The sequence below is a fragment of the Gallinula chloropus genome (genome assembly GCF_964237585.1).
Source record: "Gallinula chloropus genome assembly, chromosome: 5".
NCBI lineage: Eukaryota > Metazoa > Chordata > Aves > Gruiformes > Rallidae > Gallinula > Gallinula chloropus.
The window spans coordinates 52652357-52671640 of record NC_140090.1 but is presented as its reverse complement, the minus strand read 5'-3'; the positions used below and the strand labels follow the sequence as shown (position 1 = coordinate 52671640).

Here is a 19284-nt window from a genome sequence, read left to right as displayed (position 1 = left end):
AGCCAATTCAACTCACATGACCGGCAAGACAAAGCCAGCAGCACTTAGGAGGAGGCCAGGCTTGTGGTTATGACTGATTTCAGTTCAGCTCTTGGCTCTACCACAGACTTCCTGTATAACTTTGAGCAGAGCGTAGTATCTCTGTGCCTTAGTTCCCATGTATGAAATAGAAATATTACACTTCCTTTCTTCCAATCTTTGACTATCACATAAAATCTTCAGTGCAGACTGACTCTGTGTTTGTGCTCACCGGGCTCTAATCTTGGGTGGAGCTTTATCACATAAAAATAAGCAAAAGCTAAGAGCCCACACATGCCAACAAGCTGTCCCATTGGCCTGCTCTTGTGTTGGGTAGGACTGAAGTCACTCACTTTGCCAAGTGCAGGAGCACTAAAAGCAGTTTTTCCTTCGCAAAGAAAACAAAGAGAATGATTGTTGGTTTGTGCAAGGAGGAACAGAAGCTTTAGAGAGTTAAGTGTTTTGCCCAGATGAGACAGCAGAGTTTGGAACAGAAGTTAGTTCTCCTGCAGTCTAGGCAAACACTCTGCATACGAGATCCCAGTGCCAATAAAATGCTGACCAAACACAACATGTGCAGTTTTAAGGGGCTTGCAGGTGGAAAGGTAGTTCAACCAAAAGGCTTGTAAACATAGATCTTTCTGGATAATTAAGTGGTGAGATTATGTTCTACTTAACACTTCTCCCTTAGCCCTCACCCTGCCACACAGACTAACACAGGGATTATTGGCAATCGCAGGTGCTTAAATTGCATATATATATATCAATCCACTGCCATCACCCTAATGATCTCTGATTTTCTTCTTTTTATTGAGTACAGAGTTGAATTTAATGCATCTTCTTGATAAAACTTTCTTATGCTACAGCATCAACAGAGTTTCTGCTTCACAAAACTGTATCCCACCTTAGCTTGAGGCTTTTTTAGTTTTACTTGGAAATGGCAAACGTGTTTAAAGATTTCAGAAGAGAGAATTTATGTCCAATCACTTTAAACCCTGGGGCTGTTGCTATTTATGTATTACAGTATTAAGCCAGGCAAAATTAGAAGGCAGTATTTCATCTCTAATTGGTGAGTTCAAAAGGCTCCCACCTATGAGGTGCTCTAATTAAATAAGGTGACTTTTAGCTTATACAGTTTTGTGAAAGGATTCTCCCTCCCCCAAGAGCCAGTTCTTGTTCATGCAAAGCATGGCAGTGTAGCCACAATATGGTCAGATATTAAAACCCAGAGAACCAGAAGCAAAAAAACCAAATGCACCCCAGGTACCATTTTTAAGATGTCTTTTTCTATGTTTGTCTTCAGTAAATTCAGCTTACAACCTTTCAGTTTTTCACTTTTTCTTCCTTGATCTCACAATATTTTTCCGGTTTGTTTATTCCAGTCCATGCAGACAGCATATGGTTTATGCGTGGTCAGATTTATCTAGACTCCTTTGACAAATAAACACTGGGGAAGGTCCTTTGTCTTTCATTCTCTCTACCTTTTATTTCTTTTTACTCTTTCTTTTCTACTTGCTGTATAAAAGCAGCAAAATAACTTTTTTTCCAGTTGCTGAAAGAAGATACCAGGGCAATTATTACAAAATGACAAATGTTGGGTGTTCACACCTGCTCTGAGTTTTCTTGCAAGCCATTATAATGTAGTTTCACAGGCTGGATTTATTCCAATATATTTACTCCCTGTGAACAGGTTGGAATTACCATTGATTTAAAATAAGTGTCATTGAAACGCATCGGAAAGGTTTAACTTACTTGGAGATTTTTGTTAAGAGGAAATTATTATCTCATCTTATAGCTATTTTCTTAAGTTTATTAACAACTCTTTCATTTTAGTAGCTACTTCCATACAAAGTCAACTTGCATGTTTATATTTTTCAAAGTTTTTCAACATACATGCAGCGGGTAAAAGGGGATGTTTGCTGGTAAAAAGTACTAAGATTCACTATATCAGAAAATAGATTCTCAAAATATTAGTGTTGTATGAGCTGACCTTTAACTTTTCAAAAATGGATACTTTAAAATTCCGTAACCTAGCCTCTATCATCTTGTTTCTCTCAGCCCTCAGACTCTCAAGAGTAGGGAAGAAATTACTGGACTATTGTTATCCTGAGAGTTCTGTGAAGGTCCCATTTGGACTTAGGGATTTAAAAAGAAAGATCTGCTTTCTTACTTCTAGGCATCGTGTTACTTAGTAACATAAGACTAGTGCTTCAGTTGCTTGGCATACAGGAAAGCACTGTTCTAGCCCAGGAAAGCCTACAAGTAAGGAATACACAAGCATTTTCTGCCATCTAGTGGACCTTGTTCAGAAAAGAAATCTGTGCTGCTTTCAAAAACAGGTTATGAAATCTGTGGGATAAGGAAGGGAAAAGATTATGGTGTTCACAGCTTTCCCTATAGGGAGAAAACAAAGATTTTTAACGGGACAAAACTCCTACCAGAGTTAGGGTTAATCATAGCAGTACTCTTTGTTTGCTTTGAAGTGCAGACTTACTGATTATACCTATCCAAGCTTTAATTTCGAAATTGGTTTCAGTTTAACCATCAGCCCTGTTTTGTATTCGTGTTTTGTTGTTTGGGGTTTTTTTCCTAATCTGAGACAGATTAGGAGAGTCTTGTAAACCTCTTAGTGATTGATTCAGGTTTCTGGATATTGCAAATGCAAGGCTGTTGGTGGGTGTTTAAATCTGGAAGTTACTGGCCCACATTAATAGAAGCAAGTCATCTCATCCTGATTAACACTGAGGGCTAGCATAAAGGCATTCTTCTAAATTCTACATTGCAGATCCTTGTAGTAATCTCCACTACTTTGGCCTTTTCACACAGTGGATTTACACAAATAGAAGTCAAATTATTTGCTAAAGTCAGAGTGCAGTTATTGCAAGAGCCTGAAGCTGCACACAGATTGGAAGAAGAAGATGGGGTTTGTAATCTTGGATGTCATCCTTTGAGAACAGCTGCTCCTCTCAGATTGAGGCTGCATTTTACACTGCAGGACAGAATTTATGTGCCTTGGCAGAGTTGGGTGAGGAAGTTTTCTAACTGTCCTGATGGCTTGTTTCAAAGTACTACTGATCTTTCCCATCTGCTACAGGAAATACCATTTCCTCCATTACTTCCCAAGTGACAATTTCCTGTTGGCTCAGGACAGCAATTGCAACCATCTCTCGGGCCAGCTCATGTTCCAAAACCAGCATGAAGTGCTACTACATCAGACATGTAAAACTTAAAGAAGGTACCAAAAAAACCCCCCAAAAACCCAGACATCTTCAATAAAATGTCTTTCTTTAAATTTCTATTGTACCAGAGTCACTTTGGGGTTCAATTATGGAGGTATTTTGGAATTCTTTATTGTGCACCTCAAACTTCTAAACAATACTGGAAGACTCCCTGCTTCTTTCTCTGCCAACTTTTATGCTATTTGGATTTTGTCTTTGCAACACGTCGCATTACATATTATTCTGAATTTTCTCCTGTCTGCAAAGTAAGAATATTTCACATTCCGGCAGAAATATAGACAAGTTGAAGTAAGTTCATTGTATACATAGTGACAGAAAACATGCTTTCCTCACTGTGTATTTTAAGCCTTTATTTGGAGGCAATGGGGCTCAGAACCAGCAATCTAAGGAATTGTAAAGAAGATGCCCATCACAGGAGAAGAAAAATCAAACCAACAAACATTGACTCTTATTCTGAGTCTAATTCATCAGCCAGCTTTTTCCTTAACAGGTACAGTTACTAATGGGATACAGCTACTAATCTATTTCTGTGGCAGGTGTTTATATCGAGAACTGGAACTTACACTTCCCCCAGGTGAGCACGGGGCTCAATCAGTGTATTTTAGGAGATATTTTAGTTGTCACAGTTTGTTCTGAGTTATGGCATTAAATCCTCTATCTTCATCTTTCCTTTCTTTTCCAGGACAAAACTAATTTGCCTTCGGTGAGAACACAGTATTTGCTGGCACATTTAACCAAAAGCAAATGAGAAGCTGAACCTTTATGGACTTTGAGACCCTTAAATAGCTCACAATAGTTATGACTGGCTTTTTCCATCTTTATATCTCAGATATAAAGATCAACCAATTGACCTGCCTGTCTGATTGTTGTGTAAGTTTGCACTAGCTTCACTTCAGTAGATCCAGAGATAGTTTAAGATTGTTGGACGACTACTTCTTGTTGGAAGACTACAGAAGACAGTTTAAGATGGTTAGCATTCTTGGCCTTTACATATTTCCTTGACTGTAAAGATATAAATCAACTTTTTAATTCTCTTGCTAAGATCAGAACAGGCTTAATTCAACACAGAATTGCATTTAGACATAAATTGCTGTCTCATTTAATTTGTTCATTTTGAAGGCTCACATTGTGGACATAAACAGTTTTAGAAGTTCACTCCATTTGTAACACATTAATACAACAGAAATTTAAATAACATCAAGGAGTGTATTTTCCACATGAATGAATAATGAAATGTATTCCTTCAGTAATTGGAGCTGCAGGAAATTGAAGCATATCATTACAAAGTACTTAAATATGTCATTCCTAATTTCAAATATAAGCTTGAGTTTGAGAAGTTCAATATATGGCCTTATCTATTTTGCAAATGTAGCCTAGTCAGGCTACCTTCACTTATTTTCTCTCCTTCCCAAGTTGTGCATTCTTAAGCTATTACATCAATTCTGAAGTGTCACTGGGCTCCTAATCAAGTGCACCAGGTTATTTTCTAAATGCTTTCTTCAGAGAAGTCAAGCTACGTACTTTTTTCTTCAAGTTTTTTTGCTTGCTTTTGTTATTCTTCCTCTTTTTGTTCCATATTTTTACTCTAAAGCAGAATACAATTACAACATAATCCTCAATCTTCAAATAATCTGAAGCACAACTAGCAACATTTGGTTTCATGCATTTCTTGGGATGTGTGTCCCCTATTGTAAAAGGCACATTTCTTTTTTTCCTAAAAGAAATGCAAGTACATTCTTTTCTGAGTCCTTTCAGTACTCTGAAGTCACCTTACCTGGCTGGTAGACAGAGGGCTTGATGCTGGCAGTAGTAACAACTCTTGGTTTTGAAGTAGCAGAAGCAGCAGGACTGTCACCGTAGCTTCCAGAAACTGGGGTTGGTGTATATGACTGGCTTGTGTTTCTAGAAGCAAAATGAAGGTATGAGCAATTTTCTAAACAGTAAAATGTTACTGATTATGAAATAGCAGATCTGGCAGCTTCCAGAGCACTCCGAGGTGAACTGTCCTTGAGAGCTACAGAGAGAATACTGTAAGATTCATTAGTCTTTATCATTGCTGAGAAAGGCTTGGACAATTCTTTGGAAAGAAAAATGAGCTGAATGAGGAACTTTCTGTCCAAGAAAATAACTAACTGAAGGAATATGACATATCTATTAAACTAATTCTCAGTTCAACAAGGGATCAGACTTCAGGAATACGCATACAGAGTTTGGGTGTTCTGTCCCTCTACAAACCTAGAGCCCCGTTCTTCTGCACGATAAATCAATGAGCAGTATCTCAATGTAAAAAGACATTGGCTCAGCACAATGACTACCACAAATACTATCTACTGTATATAAACATTGTAATCTTCTCAAAAATACTGTAGTGACCTTTAAAAAACATTTCTGAAAAGAATACTTTTCACTATTTAGACTGAAACCACAATTTGCATTAAATTTCTCTAATGTTCACATTCAGCTAACTCAGAAACCTGTGATATGCAACATTATGATGCAATTTCTGTATTCCTCAATTAAAACCATTTCCTCAGGATTCCAAACATCAATAAGAAATAGTTTTTCTCTAATTTATGACTGGGATGGTGATTCTCAGTTTGATTATATTTACACATCAAAACATACTGCCTTTTCTGTTTGCCACAGGATGGTATTATCTGTAGTGACTTTGTGTCTTGGACCACTAAAAGAGCATTACAAAGAAAGCAAGACAGAATAAACAAGTACAAGGAAGGGAAGCACAGATGCTGAGATGTGTGCAGTAATAAAAACCATTCACTACTGAACATCATTCTGAGTCATCCTGGAAAGAGTTTTACTTTCTTTTTCCATTCAGTTTCATTAGCTGTATGAACCAGAGCCCCTATCATTTGTGCTACAGTTTAGAATTTATTTCCATAGTGGCTTTGTCGTAGGAAAACATTTGTCAGCATAAGAACAGAAAAGAACCGTCCAGCTTTGCCAGACCACTGGCCCATCCTGACTTGTATTTCCTTTAATAGCAGAAAGAAATGGCATCTGGAGAGAACATATTATAATTTTTACATACAGCAAACCCAGGAAATTCCTTCCAGTAAAGATAAAAAAAAACCTCTGACAAATGTAAACTTTTGATTTTTAAATTTGAAAACATTGAACCTATCCTCACAACACAGATTTTTGCTACTGACAGTGCTTATACTATAGATCTAGTTTGCATAGCATTGCTGTCTCAGCTAATTTATTCTGTCTATTTACCTAGACCTAGAAACACAGCTATTGCCTCAAGGACTGTAGCTATTTTTTTCTGTACCCAGTCTAGGACTTAGGGCTGGATTTGGGTCCACCACACCATGAGTGAACATGATGCTCTGAACTATTGTAGTGGGTTTGTATTCACTGTAAATAGCATTGTGAACTCTGCTGTGATTTTATAACCACCAAAGCTGTTCTAAGCACAGCAAAGCCTTTTACTTTCTGTTCTTATAATCTATTTCCTGTTGATACCTTATCTGTTGTTGCATGAGAACACACTATACTCAGGGTGCCTGGATCAGTCCTCCTACGATAATACAGAGAGGAAGAGGTACACTTCAGGTTCACTGGCTTCATATACAGCTTGCAAAATGCCTTCAGCTTATCACACACTATCAAAGGACTTTTCCTTGTTTTAAAGTCTACTATTCAAGGTAAACTAGACAGAAAGTCAGTAAAACATACTTACCTTTACAGAACACTGATAAGTATTTACAATGTGCATTAAAAGATTTTAAATCATGTGTCATATAGCCTTAATCTGAAAACAGCAGTGTCAGGAAAGTCTATTCCCAGATGTGCAGGCCCATTGGTAGAAAGACTCATTTGAATTTCTCTTAATGCACAAAATACATAAAAAGAAATTCTGAACTATGTTAGACTGTCACGAAGAATAATGGTTATTCAAAATTCAAGTGTTTCCCTAAGTTAATAGCATGATAAAAAGATACCACTAGGTTTCCTTGTATGTTCAGGGAAGACAAACTGAAAAAGACCAAGAAAAACAATGCACATACAAAACTGTAGTACCAAAATCATGGCAAAAATAAAATAAGTCAACTATTTAACTCTCTTACAAGTGTATGTTGCATATTATATACAGTAAGGAAGATGAAAGGCTTGTCAAAGAGAAATAAAGTGTTACACTGCACCATTAAGGGTTTTAGTGAAGTTAAAAGATTTATCAGAATTTCTGCTGTAAAAAAAGAAATAGCATGTGATTAAAAGAAAGGGCAAAAAAGAAGAAGAAAAAAGAAAGAGAATAAGAAGATGTCCGAAGGATCAAATATGCTTTAATGGAACAGGAAGCAATGGCATCTGGAAAAGCAGTGAAAGCACCCTTACTGAATTTATCTGTAGCAGCCAATGGCATGTGATAGGCAGCAAATTACAAACTGGCTCTGAAAACCATTAGTTGTAAGAAAGAGTAAATATTTCTAAGCAGATCATTTTTATGTTAATACTTCATTCAATGATTACTAGCAGCAATAAACTGGCTTGTTAAATGCTCTTTAGGTAGAGTAGCTGCACAAAACATTTTTATACCTCTTCTTTGACTGGTAGCTGATGGAGGTGGAAGAATGCCGGTTGAAACTAAAATGAGACAAAAGTTGTATTTGAAAAATATACCAAGAAAGTTGGGATATCTTGTCCTACAGTGAATTTCCTTATTATAAGTGCTCTTAAGTTCAAAAGTAAACAGCATGTACATAGTTACAATCATATAAGATTACATTTTGCTTATCTGATTAAGCTAGGAATCATGGTGAAACCTGAATAACGTTAACATAAATGAACAAGCTGAGCATACTGCTCCCTAAGTCACTCACTCCCATCCAGTTTTGCTCATTCTTTAGTTGAGGAATTTTAATTTAACGACTGGACTGTTTGCTTTGACACTGACCACTTATTTGTATTAGCACAGAAAAATGAGATTGTTTTTGTCAGTGTTATATCATAAGCTTGCATCAAATCTTAAAAGCAAACCTTGAATGAACCAAAGTCCAAAGATCAACTAAGTTTCCTAGCTTGAGACAACTATGACAACCACACAGAAAGAACAAGCTGGAAGCAGCTGAAGTAACAACATCAAGCCATCATGTTCAACTCTTCCCTTGCAGTACCATTCTGTTGTTCATTTACAAAATTGAGTCTTGGGTTGTTAACAGGTAGATTTCTTTTTTTTTTTCTTTTTCTTTCCCAGGGAACAGCCTTGTTTCAGAACATAAATGGTTCATTTATGTTAATACAGTAAGTACTTAAAAGCCTGCACAATCTGAGAAACAAGAGGACCCAGAATGAGCACGGCTCCTGTCTAAATGCAGAACAGTGCAGGGCTGCATGGCAACAGTCACATCAGCCAGGAGCACAGCCCACATTTGCCAGAATTACCAGAAGCCTATCACATGCCTCATTTTCCTAGCTTCTGGAAAATATTGTTTTCTTCCCTTTGCCACAGACAAAGTGCAAAGTGCTTGGATTAAAATGCTAGGATCACAGAAGCTACACCTTCCTCTTCAAGCCATAATTATTTCCATAATTTCTTCTGGTTTTGTATTTCCAGAGTGCTGCCTTACTGGTTGCCCTGCTTCTACCCTCCACATGGAATAAGCGATTGCATAAAGAGCTTCGTAGCTTATTTAAAACTCTCCTGATACGCTTTCACCTCTGTAAGTAAGATCTTTAATTGAAAAAATAAGATTAACATTGCAGATTTAAAGTAAGTGTAACACGATCAGTTAAGGATTAATGATTACTTAGAGCATTCCTCCTTAGGAATATTACAAAAGATTTTACTCAGATGTTATGCATATGACCTTTGCTCACAAAAGCAAGGGTACTCAGAAATTGTCAGTGCATAGAATTATTTCGTTCAAGTGTAAAAAAGCTTTTCTAATCTTGGGTGGGGAATAAATCAAATCTGATTAAGATTTTACCAATTGAGCCCTAAAAGTGATATCTGCAGTGCATCTGTGATTTTATCTGTCTGCAAAATTGTTCATTAAATAAACGACTTTCATTATGCAGTTATTTTTCTTGAAGGAGAAAAAAACCCACAGGAACCTTTGTGACATTGCTAATCTCAATGAAATATGCATATATTGCAGAAATGAAGTATTACAGGCAGTACTACTAATACTACTACATGCAGCCTTCAGAGACTTATTATTAGCTATTATGTTCAATAGCTATTATGCTCACTGAAGGTAGCAGAATAATAAGAAAGAGATTTAGATTAGATAACAGGAAAAAATTCACTATGAGGGTGGTGTTGGCATTTAACAGCTTACCCATACCACAGGATTGAATGGAAAAGCAGTGTAAGAATTGCTTCTGAAATGCACTGAACGCTCAATTTGAAAAATAGGTCCTCTTAAGGTATTTGATGATGGATACGCACAAATAATTAAAATAACTCATCACTTTGGAATTTTGAAAGTTGTTACAGAAAACTAGATGTCAGTGGCAGTAAACACCCTTGCATCTGCTCTGACCTTCTATTCTTGGTAGCACTCTGGTGACATTCACTAACTTCATAGTTAGTTGCATTGAAACTAAAAGTTATGATTAGCATACTTCCACTGAAATTGAATTAGATGAGCAGTTAATTTTACTTAGTATCTTTTATCAGTTCGATATAGGAATTACATCCCATAAGTAACTCTCATGGCTGTAAACAGCTATGTTTACATCCTAAAACTCAGAGCTCTTCTGATGATCTGTTCTGTAGCTTTTTCATTTTTGCATTGGCTTCAGTGATGTGAAGCCAAAATGCTTTCAAGTATGTACCTGCATGTAGCTCTTAACTGCTGTTTTCTGTGGTGCTCTTGAGAAAACTCACTACACTTGATGTGTAGCCTACCAACTTTCACGCTTTGTTCATTTCAAACATCACCTTTGGGTGATACGTAACTACATTTTTATAGCAAGGTAAGAGAGACATGAGTAATTATAATCTCAAATGTACTGCTGATTCAGGTTTTCACTATTTCTGAAGATTATGTTCAAATAATGAATCTTAATCTACTGCTTTCTCCTCTGTTAGTCTTGACAGTGTGTTAAATGAAAGTAGTGAAAGTCTTAGCAGTGAGGCAGTACAGCAGTTTCCGCTCTTTTCCCTATCAGCGGTCTGTCATTAGTCACAATTAAGAGCATAATAAAAGAAGGTCTGCAATTCCTGTGATCCTGTGTTTTCACCAAGAGAAAATTAAAAAATAATTAAATCTGTTATTCTCATCCAGCGTAGAAAAATATTTTCATTTGAAGATGGCAAAACCAGGACAAATTAACCACAATACCTTTATTGCAAAGGATCTTTTGGCCACATATCCTAAATCTAAACCTGAGGTATTTCCTAACTTGATTTAATGTGGAAGATAAACAAGAGGGCTGTTCCTTTAAACACATCATGCTTTTCAATAGTCTCTGCCAAACTAATCTCTTTAAGAAGTTGAAAACCTTAAATCAGAGAGAGTAATACAGAATAAACCCAAATTAAGTTAAAAGAAAGAAGAGAGCTTTACATATATACCTAGACTGGGATGAGATAGCAGATGAAATAGTGGAAGCTGCTAATGACATGTTCTTGGACCCATGGAAAGGCTTAGGCTGTGAAAGAGAGCTGGGGGCTGCAACCACTCTGCAGAAGACACATGAAAGCATTGTACAAAATAATTCAACAGGGACAAAAATAGTGACATCAAAATCAAGCTTTGTCAGAGTTCAGATACAAGAGGTCTGCTGCATAGTTACCAGGAAAAGGCTTTCTGTAGTATATATCTGCAGACTTAGAGAATAACACAACCAAGCACATTCCTACAGAACACAAGACAAAATGCACACATTATGTAAGAATCTTAGAGTCTATCAGTAACTAAGACAGACAGTATTTCAGGACAGAGCTTTTGTCAATGATACATGTTTTTAGCAGCAAGATCTGAAGATGTTTGAGTCTTAATTTATGCTAAAATTTTGAATATGCAAGGTGAACCAGGAAAAAGATTCTCCTACTTAAAACATAAATCATTGGCATGATTAGTTTAATAGAGGCATTGATTTTTGAAGCATATATTAGATAATCTATTTTCTTCAGACTACAGTTTCAACTGATAGATGAAGATAACTTAAACCGTATCATTATTTCCTGTGAAAGCTCCTTACAGCACAGTTCTGAATTACAGAATACCACCTTATTCAAGCCTCCTTTACTGGCAGGATGATTGGCCCTCACACACTGGAATATAAACACTGAGTGCTTGGCAAGTCACAGTTAGGTACAAACTGACTAAAGTCAGAAACTAAGTAGTTGCTATACATAAATAATTGAAATCAACCAGCAAAAATTGAAAAAGAAATAGAACCAAGAGAACATTTCCAGTTCTATCTGCACACACCTAAAATAGGACAGACTACATCTTAGGCCCTACTATTCAAAGTAGTTTACATGAGTGGAAAAGTGTTTTTCCTTGTATTTTTTAAAGCATGCTAAAATAAACATATTTTAGGAGTGTTTGTGTAGGAAAAAATAAGTCAGAAATTCGTAATATGCATCAAAGAAACTCACCCTTACCTTACCCCCAAATTACTACCATGTAAGTGCCAACAGTAAAACCCCACATTTCTTCACAGACCAACAACATTTAATACATAACTGTAACTCCTACTGCACTACAAGTATTAGGAACACATAGCTCCTTGAAAATCACTTTACAGCTAAATCTCACTAGAGAAAAGAGTAGTTAAATCTAACAGAAATTCATTGATTTTGTACCTTACAGAGCAAGTCAATCATCAAATGCATGGGTTTATTGACATTGTCCACTGTGTTCTGCTGACATCTGCTATACTATGGTAAGCTGAATCACATGAGTAAATGGCATTTGCTAATTTTCCATTTCTTGTCATACAGCAGAAAAAAAAGAACCTTCGTGCTACCACAGTAACTATTTAGGAGCGTTTTGGTTTTATTACAAATGAAGAAGAAACATTTCTAGTTTAACCCCAGCCTCACTTTTTGAAAACATTAACTGTACTGCAGACTTCAAGCTACTTCTCGTTAATTTTTTGTGCAGTTTTATTTGCAAGTTCTTTGCAACAACGAACAACTCACTTCAAGGAAACACCAACAATATATAAAAGCATATAAAATGGACTACAGCTTTTGCATACTACATTCCTTAAGTTAAGAATGTGTATGCAGCATTTCCAGAGCCACACGGGGGTAAAGGACAAAGCAATGAAGCATTACCTTTGGAAGGAGGATGAGAAAGACTCTTGCACTACTGAGGAGGTTGCTGGTGGTGTCATCAGACTGGCTGTATTTTGAGCAGCAGTAGCAGGCTGATGTGGTGCAGGAGCAGAGGCAGAGCTGGTAGACACCGGAGCATGCTCAACAGAGGTACTAATTAGAGTTAAATTAAAACAAGAAGCATCTTAAGAAGGTACATATTTAAACATAGAGCATAAAACCTACTATGTTTGAACCTGAAGCTGCAAACATAGTAGTAGGGTGCGTTACTGAGAGAGAAGCACAATTCTGCAAAGGCCTTTTCAGATGTGCAGCTTTGGTCCTGCTTGACTGATATTTATTCCAGGTATTACGCAGCACTTAAGTCCTGCTCCCTCTGACACCAGTGGTGGGGAACACGGCATGCAGTACTACAGTGGTTGCAAAAAGCATGTCACAAACTCCTCGAGTTTGGCTAAATTTTACCCAATATTTACTCCCAGACCTGAAGTTTATGTTAGAAGTAAACTTTAATTAGATGAAAAGCAATTTGAAGACTGTTATCACAATCTTGTATCAGCAAGTTTCCTACAAATCCTGATAGTCTAGAACTCCAGTCAACAGAGTTTTGTGTTGGGTTTAATCAGTTTTGTGCAATACAGCTAGTGGAAAGTTGTTTAAAAGGACTCCATTCATCTTGCACCTAAATTCACCTTACATTACACTAGCCAGCCCATCAAAGAAGATGCCTTTTTACACACAAATCAGTATGCAAAATACAAGGGGAAGACGTAGCATAAAATTTTACTACACCAGTTTTAAAACCACTTGAATGATGAACATGACTTGTTATGCTTGTGGCCCTCTTGGGCTTTGTGGCACAGATGAACATTAGTACTTCTCTGCTCCATGTTAATTCATTTTATCTTTATTTGATTGCAGAATAGATTAATTGAAATTAATAATGATAACCTAGTCTCCTATCCCATGGACATTTCAGCAATCTACTGAACTATCAGTGTCTTTCATCACCTACTGTCAGAGCACCCAGTGATCATTAACATATTTCAGCTTGCAGCCACACTCCAATTTGAAAGCATTACTCATCTCTTACAGACAGACAAATGGGGCACAGTTATCTGTTAGACAGCTCTGCAGGACAGTTTAGTCAAAGCCATCCACGGCTACGGAGGGAACCAGTCCTTTGGGAGGTTCAGTTTGTTGTCTTCCACTAGCTCTTACATCAAATGAAAAGAAAAAGTATTAAATAATTAAGTGGACTTACAAGTTTCAAGTGCTTTGCTGTTTTAATGAACTTAATATCAATGAAAAATGATTATATATACATTCATTATTCACTTGTCAATAAACCTAACAAAAATCAACAGGTCACTTAAAATTAAAAAGTGAGGAATAAACCCCACAAATGGAACAAAAAGAAAACCCAAAAGCTTAACTTTGTGTTTAGGCAGATTTTATTGTGGATTTTATTAATTATTATCCACAGAAAAAAACTAGCCACTGAAAAATAATTTCAATTTGACAGATTATGATATTACTTGGAACACAAACCTCAGTGACAGCGTAAGCATCTATATGTCCCCATGGTATAAGGGGCATCTTTCTTGAGGCTGTATTATTGCTCTGTAGAGTCTTTTTTTTTAGTAGTTATCCTAATACTTCCTCCCCTCCCCCCCGAATCAGGGCATTACTGTACATGACATAGTTGTCTTGTCCATGAGCAGCAGAAGAAAAAATAATGGATGTATTTTTACTTCATTTAACCTAATTCATAAGCGTATTGCCACATGTCTGGTTTCTTACAAATGACTCCTATCAGGGACAGAAGCTGGCAATTTTCTTTTGCAATGTGAAAAGAGTGCCCAAAATCTTCCTATCTGAGCACAGAAAGTATCAGACTAAGAAAAGAAGGCTTAAAGTTCAACAACTGATTTTCAGCCAAACCATAGCCCTCAAACATTCTATGTGAATTTATCATTGTGCAAATCCTGCCTCTGTATTTCTAGTCTTTTGTTTTTTCTAGTATTTTCTTTTCCTTCTCCCAGAAACACTGATTGAACAAATTACACTCCTCATGACCCTAAACAAGTGCTTGGTACTTCAAAACTCGTGATAGCCCTTGCTCTTTAAAGGACTGCCCCATTTCCTCTGTCGTCATCTTCTTGCACACTGTAGTTGTCTAAATGATGGCATCTTTTTTATGCTGAATATTTTACTGTTTGATTAGCTGAAATGAAACATGTTTGTGACCCCCAACTATTTCAAAGTTAGGTGCAAAATCAGTACTTTTCTCCCTTATGATTTCTATCTGCTATTACACTTACAACAAGTGAGCTTCTGAAAACACCCTGTTGGCAATCCTGGTTTTCAAATCATGACATCAAAAGTTCTCCAACAGTTTTAGAAAAGTTCTTCCATCTTAATATGCATTTGAAATTCAGATCAGTTCTTCCATCTCCAGACATTTGCATTATGATGTAAATTCTTTCACCTAGCTAATATAGTATCTATTATACACACTATGCAACACAGTTTTAATACAGGAGTTTTTTTTTCTCCCTGTGCAACAGTGGGTATTGGAAAAGTCACATTAAAATGTGTCGAGTCAAAATGTAGGACTTCGACATCTTTGATGTAGCAAGCAAAGACTGAAACTACACTGCATTTAACAGTGGAAGGTACAGCTTGTCCTGAAAACAAATATCAACTAAGATTTGACCTATTTTGTCTTTCTATTTTCACTGAAGTGAAAGAGAATTTGCTAGAGATTTCAAAAGAATCAAGACTTCATAACTTGAATAGAAGAAAACAGTAAGTTACTTCATTGTTGTAATCATCTCCAAAACGTTAACCAAAACACACACTCAGTGATGGATGGAAGGAAGGAAGGAAAAGATAAGAATAGGAATGGACATGGACCTGTGTGGAGACACATTTGAACTAGACAAGCACATATAAATAAAACTAATGCAAATATACTGGAATACATTATAAAATCTGAAAGAAATACAATCAAATTTTATCTTGCATGATTTTGTAATAGGGTTTTTTATGTAATTAAAAAGTTAGAGGCTTGTACGTTCCTTCAGGGTAGAACATGTTAATTAATGGAAGAAGGAATTGGAGTAAATATAAATGAAGCAGATAACTTTAAAAATCTCATTACATACATTACTTGAAGTTGATCACCAATTTTTAAACTCAGTTTTAAAGAACTCAGACTAACATGTCTGGTTTTAGTTTAGCCATTATACATTTTAAATACTTTTATTTAGATATTCAAATAAAACCACATTTTTCCCCTCAAGATTGCCTCCCATCTAGATTTTCAATCTGATTTTTTTTTCAATTCTTCAGGTGTAGAAGAATTTTAAGAACTGATAAATATAAAATAGATCATCTATTGTAACAACTTCATTATTGTGTCTGTAACAGGTTTGGTTTTTTTTAAAATACAGTAATTTTGTACAATTTTAATCTTTACATTATTTTGTATTTTAATGAAAATCAAAGGAAATTAGTGTCCTCAAACATCTCCTTATTTGCAGCAACAGATAAACATAAAATACACAATGTAAGTTAGGTGTATGAAAACACACATCATCTCAGCTGATGAAAATCTACAGATCAGTAGAGATTAAGAGGATAATAATGGTTAACAAACATAATGAGAAAACACAGCAACAAACCCACCCTAACATTTAAAAAAACATAAATGCATATTACGTTTCTTTCTCTGGGTAAAGTCCTAAATTCTGAGACTTTATGTCCAAATAACTATTGAGTGGATTATTAAAGCAGCACTAAGTCTCCTTCAGGTAACTCATGAAGTTATTTTTGTTTGAAATTCTCTAACAGATCTTTTGTAATGAAATGAAAATATAGTGAATAAGCATTAAAAAAATAGGCACTTGTAGAAAAAAAAGTGCTGGAGATGGTGTTTTAGAGAAAGACATAACATGGAAGAGCGTTGTATTTGAAGGTGGGAATGTCTGTAGAAATACAGTAAGCGGTATCAGCTACTGTTCCTCTGCAGAAGGTGATTAACAGCTGTTGTGTCTGTATGGTAGGTGAGATCCTTAAAAGTGCCACTTGAAATAGAAAAAAACCCACATGAACTAGAAGTTGCTGCAGTCTGTACAATTTGGACAGCTGCCTTTTAGGCAGTGGGCATTCCCATCTGAAGGAGTTAGAGGCTGTTATTACCAAACCATTCCAAAGCTCCAAACCGGATCAGTTACGCAGTTACACACCGCAGTGTACCTTTGATTACTGGATGAAGCAAGAGGGACTTTCTGGCCAGTAGTGATGGAACTGGCCTCCCTCTGCCTTGGACCCACTCCAAACCTCACAGACCCCTTGGAGGCCACTGGCTTAGCATTGTCAATGTTGGCACCCATGCTGCCTGATTTAGGAGGATGCCAAATGCTTGAGGTCACATACTGTGGTGCATGAGCAGCAGCTGTAGGCCTGGGTAGCAAAGATCACAAGGGGATTTGTAAATGAGCTATTTATTATGATCATGTCACCAATTTCCTGGGTGGTAGCAGGTTTTTGAGTGAGTAACAGAATTCCAGCCACAGAAGCAGCTGGTACTTCAACAGAATAAGTTTGACTGTTTAGTTTTCAGAGAAACAAGTGCTCGCTGTCCACCATACCAAATGAAGTAGCATTTTAGAATGCTAATACCTGGCCCTTTAAGGCAGCACATTATTTGTATGGAGTAAAGCCTTCAGGAAAAAAAAAAGCAACAAAAACCATCAGAAGTACTGAATGTTATAATTGAAATGTCAAGTTAAATCTAGGTTTAGTAATGAAGGCTTTGCTTTTCTGACTTGTCTTTTTCCTGGATGAAGATTTGTATCTGTAAAGGTTGTGTCCTATTTTTGTATGGTCATATTCCTTATATTATAGGAGATCATCATAATATTGCAGATAAAGTCATGGCAAATCTTGATAGCTTATTAGTTTATTACCATTTAAGACCAGGAAGGACTTTTAGAATTAAAACCATATCTTGTGTTAAATCTGGGAACCATATTGGTAGGAATATCAAAATGAGACACACAGCAGAGCCATGATGATAATGGAGGTGGAGTAAAGCTATGGTATGACAAACCATGCAAGATTAAGGCAATGGAGTATGATACTAACACCAGTCATACATAAGATATGTTCCTGGTAAAATAAAATGAAATAATGATTAAAAAACCCAAACAACAAAAAGAGATATTTTAATGCAGCAGCTGCACAGTCCTGTAGACAATTTCACACAAATGAAACTGCCAGGGAAATGCTAAAATGTATTACTTGTATTTTCAATTCCATTTAATTTATATATACAGAAATCAAGGGGTTTATTGCATTCTTTTGACAAAATCAATTTAAAAATAAAAATCAATTTTCCCTACTATTCCAAGTGCTAGTTGCCGTTGCTTGAGACCTTAGAAATGATAATGCTTGCACTTGGATTTTAACTCTGTGCAACCTTTGTTCCAACATAAGCAGTCTTGTAAAAATAAGTTTTCATTGTTTATGTGGGAATCAAGTCAGAGGAAAGCAGTGAGATAACATTATTTTCATGACAAACTAATAAGAGGCATTTCTTTGCTCCTTAAAAAGTTCACTCAGGAAGTGTCTGTGTTTCAGTACATGAACTAATACAAAACTATCCATTTGTATATGTAACTGCAGAATGTGCTGAGATTCTTTGGAAGAAAACAACTTTTTAAATGAAAGAACAAACTTGCAAACATACTATGTTTTAAACCTCCTAACCCATCAAGGGTAAATCAAGATATGTAAGAATTTGATATGTAGGTGTTCTTGAAATTCCAAAATGATAAACTTACTTAGATTTTAAAGGTATCTTGAATGATCTAGACGAAGTTTAAAATGGAAATTGTTCTTAAGACTGCATCCCAAACCACCAACACTCCATTTCAAGAACATTTGATAGAAGCTTCTTATTTTCCAGGTTTATAAGTTCCCAAAAGCATTGTCCTTCCCTGCCCCATTCACAGACCTATATGAAGTCTACATTCGAAAGAAATGCCAGCAAACCCACTTAGCTGAAACCATCACAACCATCCCAAGCAGCGTACAGATTTAACGTTTTTGAGGTAAGAACCATACGGGGAAAGTAGAGGTAAACTCTGAATAGGAGGAAAGCCAAACACACAGAGCAAACATTACCTGTTTTCTGATGCTGCAGCAACATTTTCCTTGTCTCTGTGAAAGGAGGGGATACAGAATGAATAAAGTAATTGCAATTGCCAGTGGTGGCAAAAAAACCCCAAACCAACCAATACCAGGAAGAAAGATGAAAGAAGATGGGCAGAGGAGAAATGTTTGGTTGCAAAAAGCATCCTAGAGTGGTTGCTCAGAAATACAGTTGAGAGACACCTCTTCAGCTCTCCAACTGAAACCCACCAAATACGGGAGTTTACTGTGTGTGTCTTCTCAGTTGCAAACAATTGTGTTTCAATATTGCAGTTAAATGAAGGAAAATTAACAGTTACAAATTAGACATCATATGCATGTATATAATTTCAGGCATAGTTTTGACTTTAATAAGTTCTCTCTTCCATGAAAATTTCAAGAATATGCCAATGGAACATGCTCGGATGCCAATTCCAAGCAGTAAAAATAATCAGACTTGGGCAGTCCTCAAGGATCCAATATTTTGAAGTGATAAGCAGTTAAGTGGTCAAGGCTTGTGCAAGATGGATTATATGTGTGGAATCTCTTAAAAATTCTCTGTTC

General features: G+C 36.3%; 1 protein-coding gene across 1 annotated transcript in view; it reads right to left on the bottom strand.

Moving 5' to 3' along the window:
• Window positions 1–18757, bottom strand: part of LOC311192913 (LIM domain-binding protein 3-like) — a 32082-nt gene extending 13325 nt beyond the window's left edge. Inside the window, exons 1-5 of the mRNA XM_084265594.1 lie at window positions 18715–18757; window positions 12520–12672; window positions 10804–10911; window positions 7818–7865; window positions 5032–5159 (exon numbers count right to left, since the gene is read on the bottom strand). Of these exons, the coding sequence (XP_084121720.1) occupies window positions 5032–5159; window positions 7818–7865; window positions 10804–10911; window positions 12520–12578 (343 nt within the window). The 5' untranslated portion in view covers window positions 12579–12672; window positions 18715–18757. The remainder of the gene's footprint in view (window positions 1–5031; window positions 5160–7817; window positions 7866–10803; window positions 10912–12519; window positions 12673–18714) is intronic.
• Between the last annotated feature and the right edge of the window lie 527 nt (window positions 18758–19284).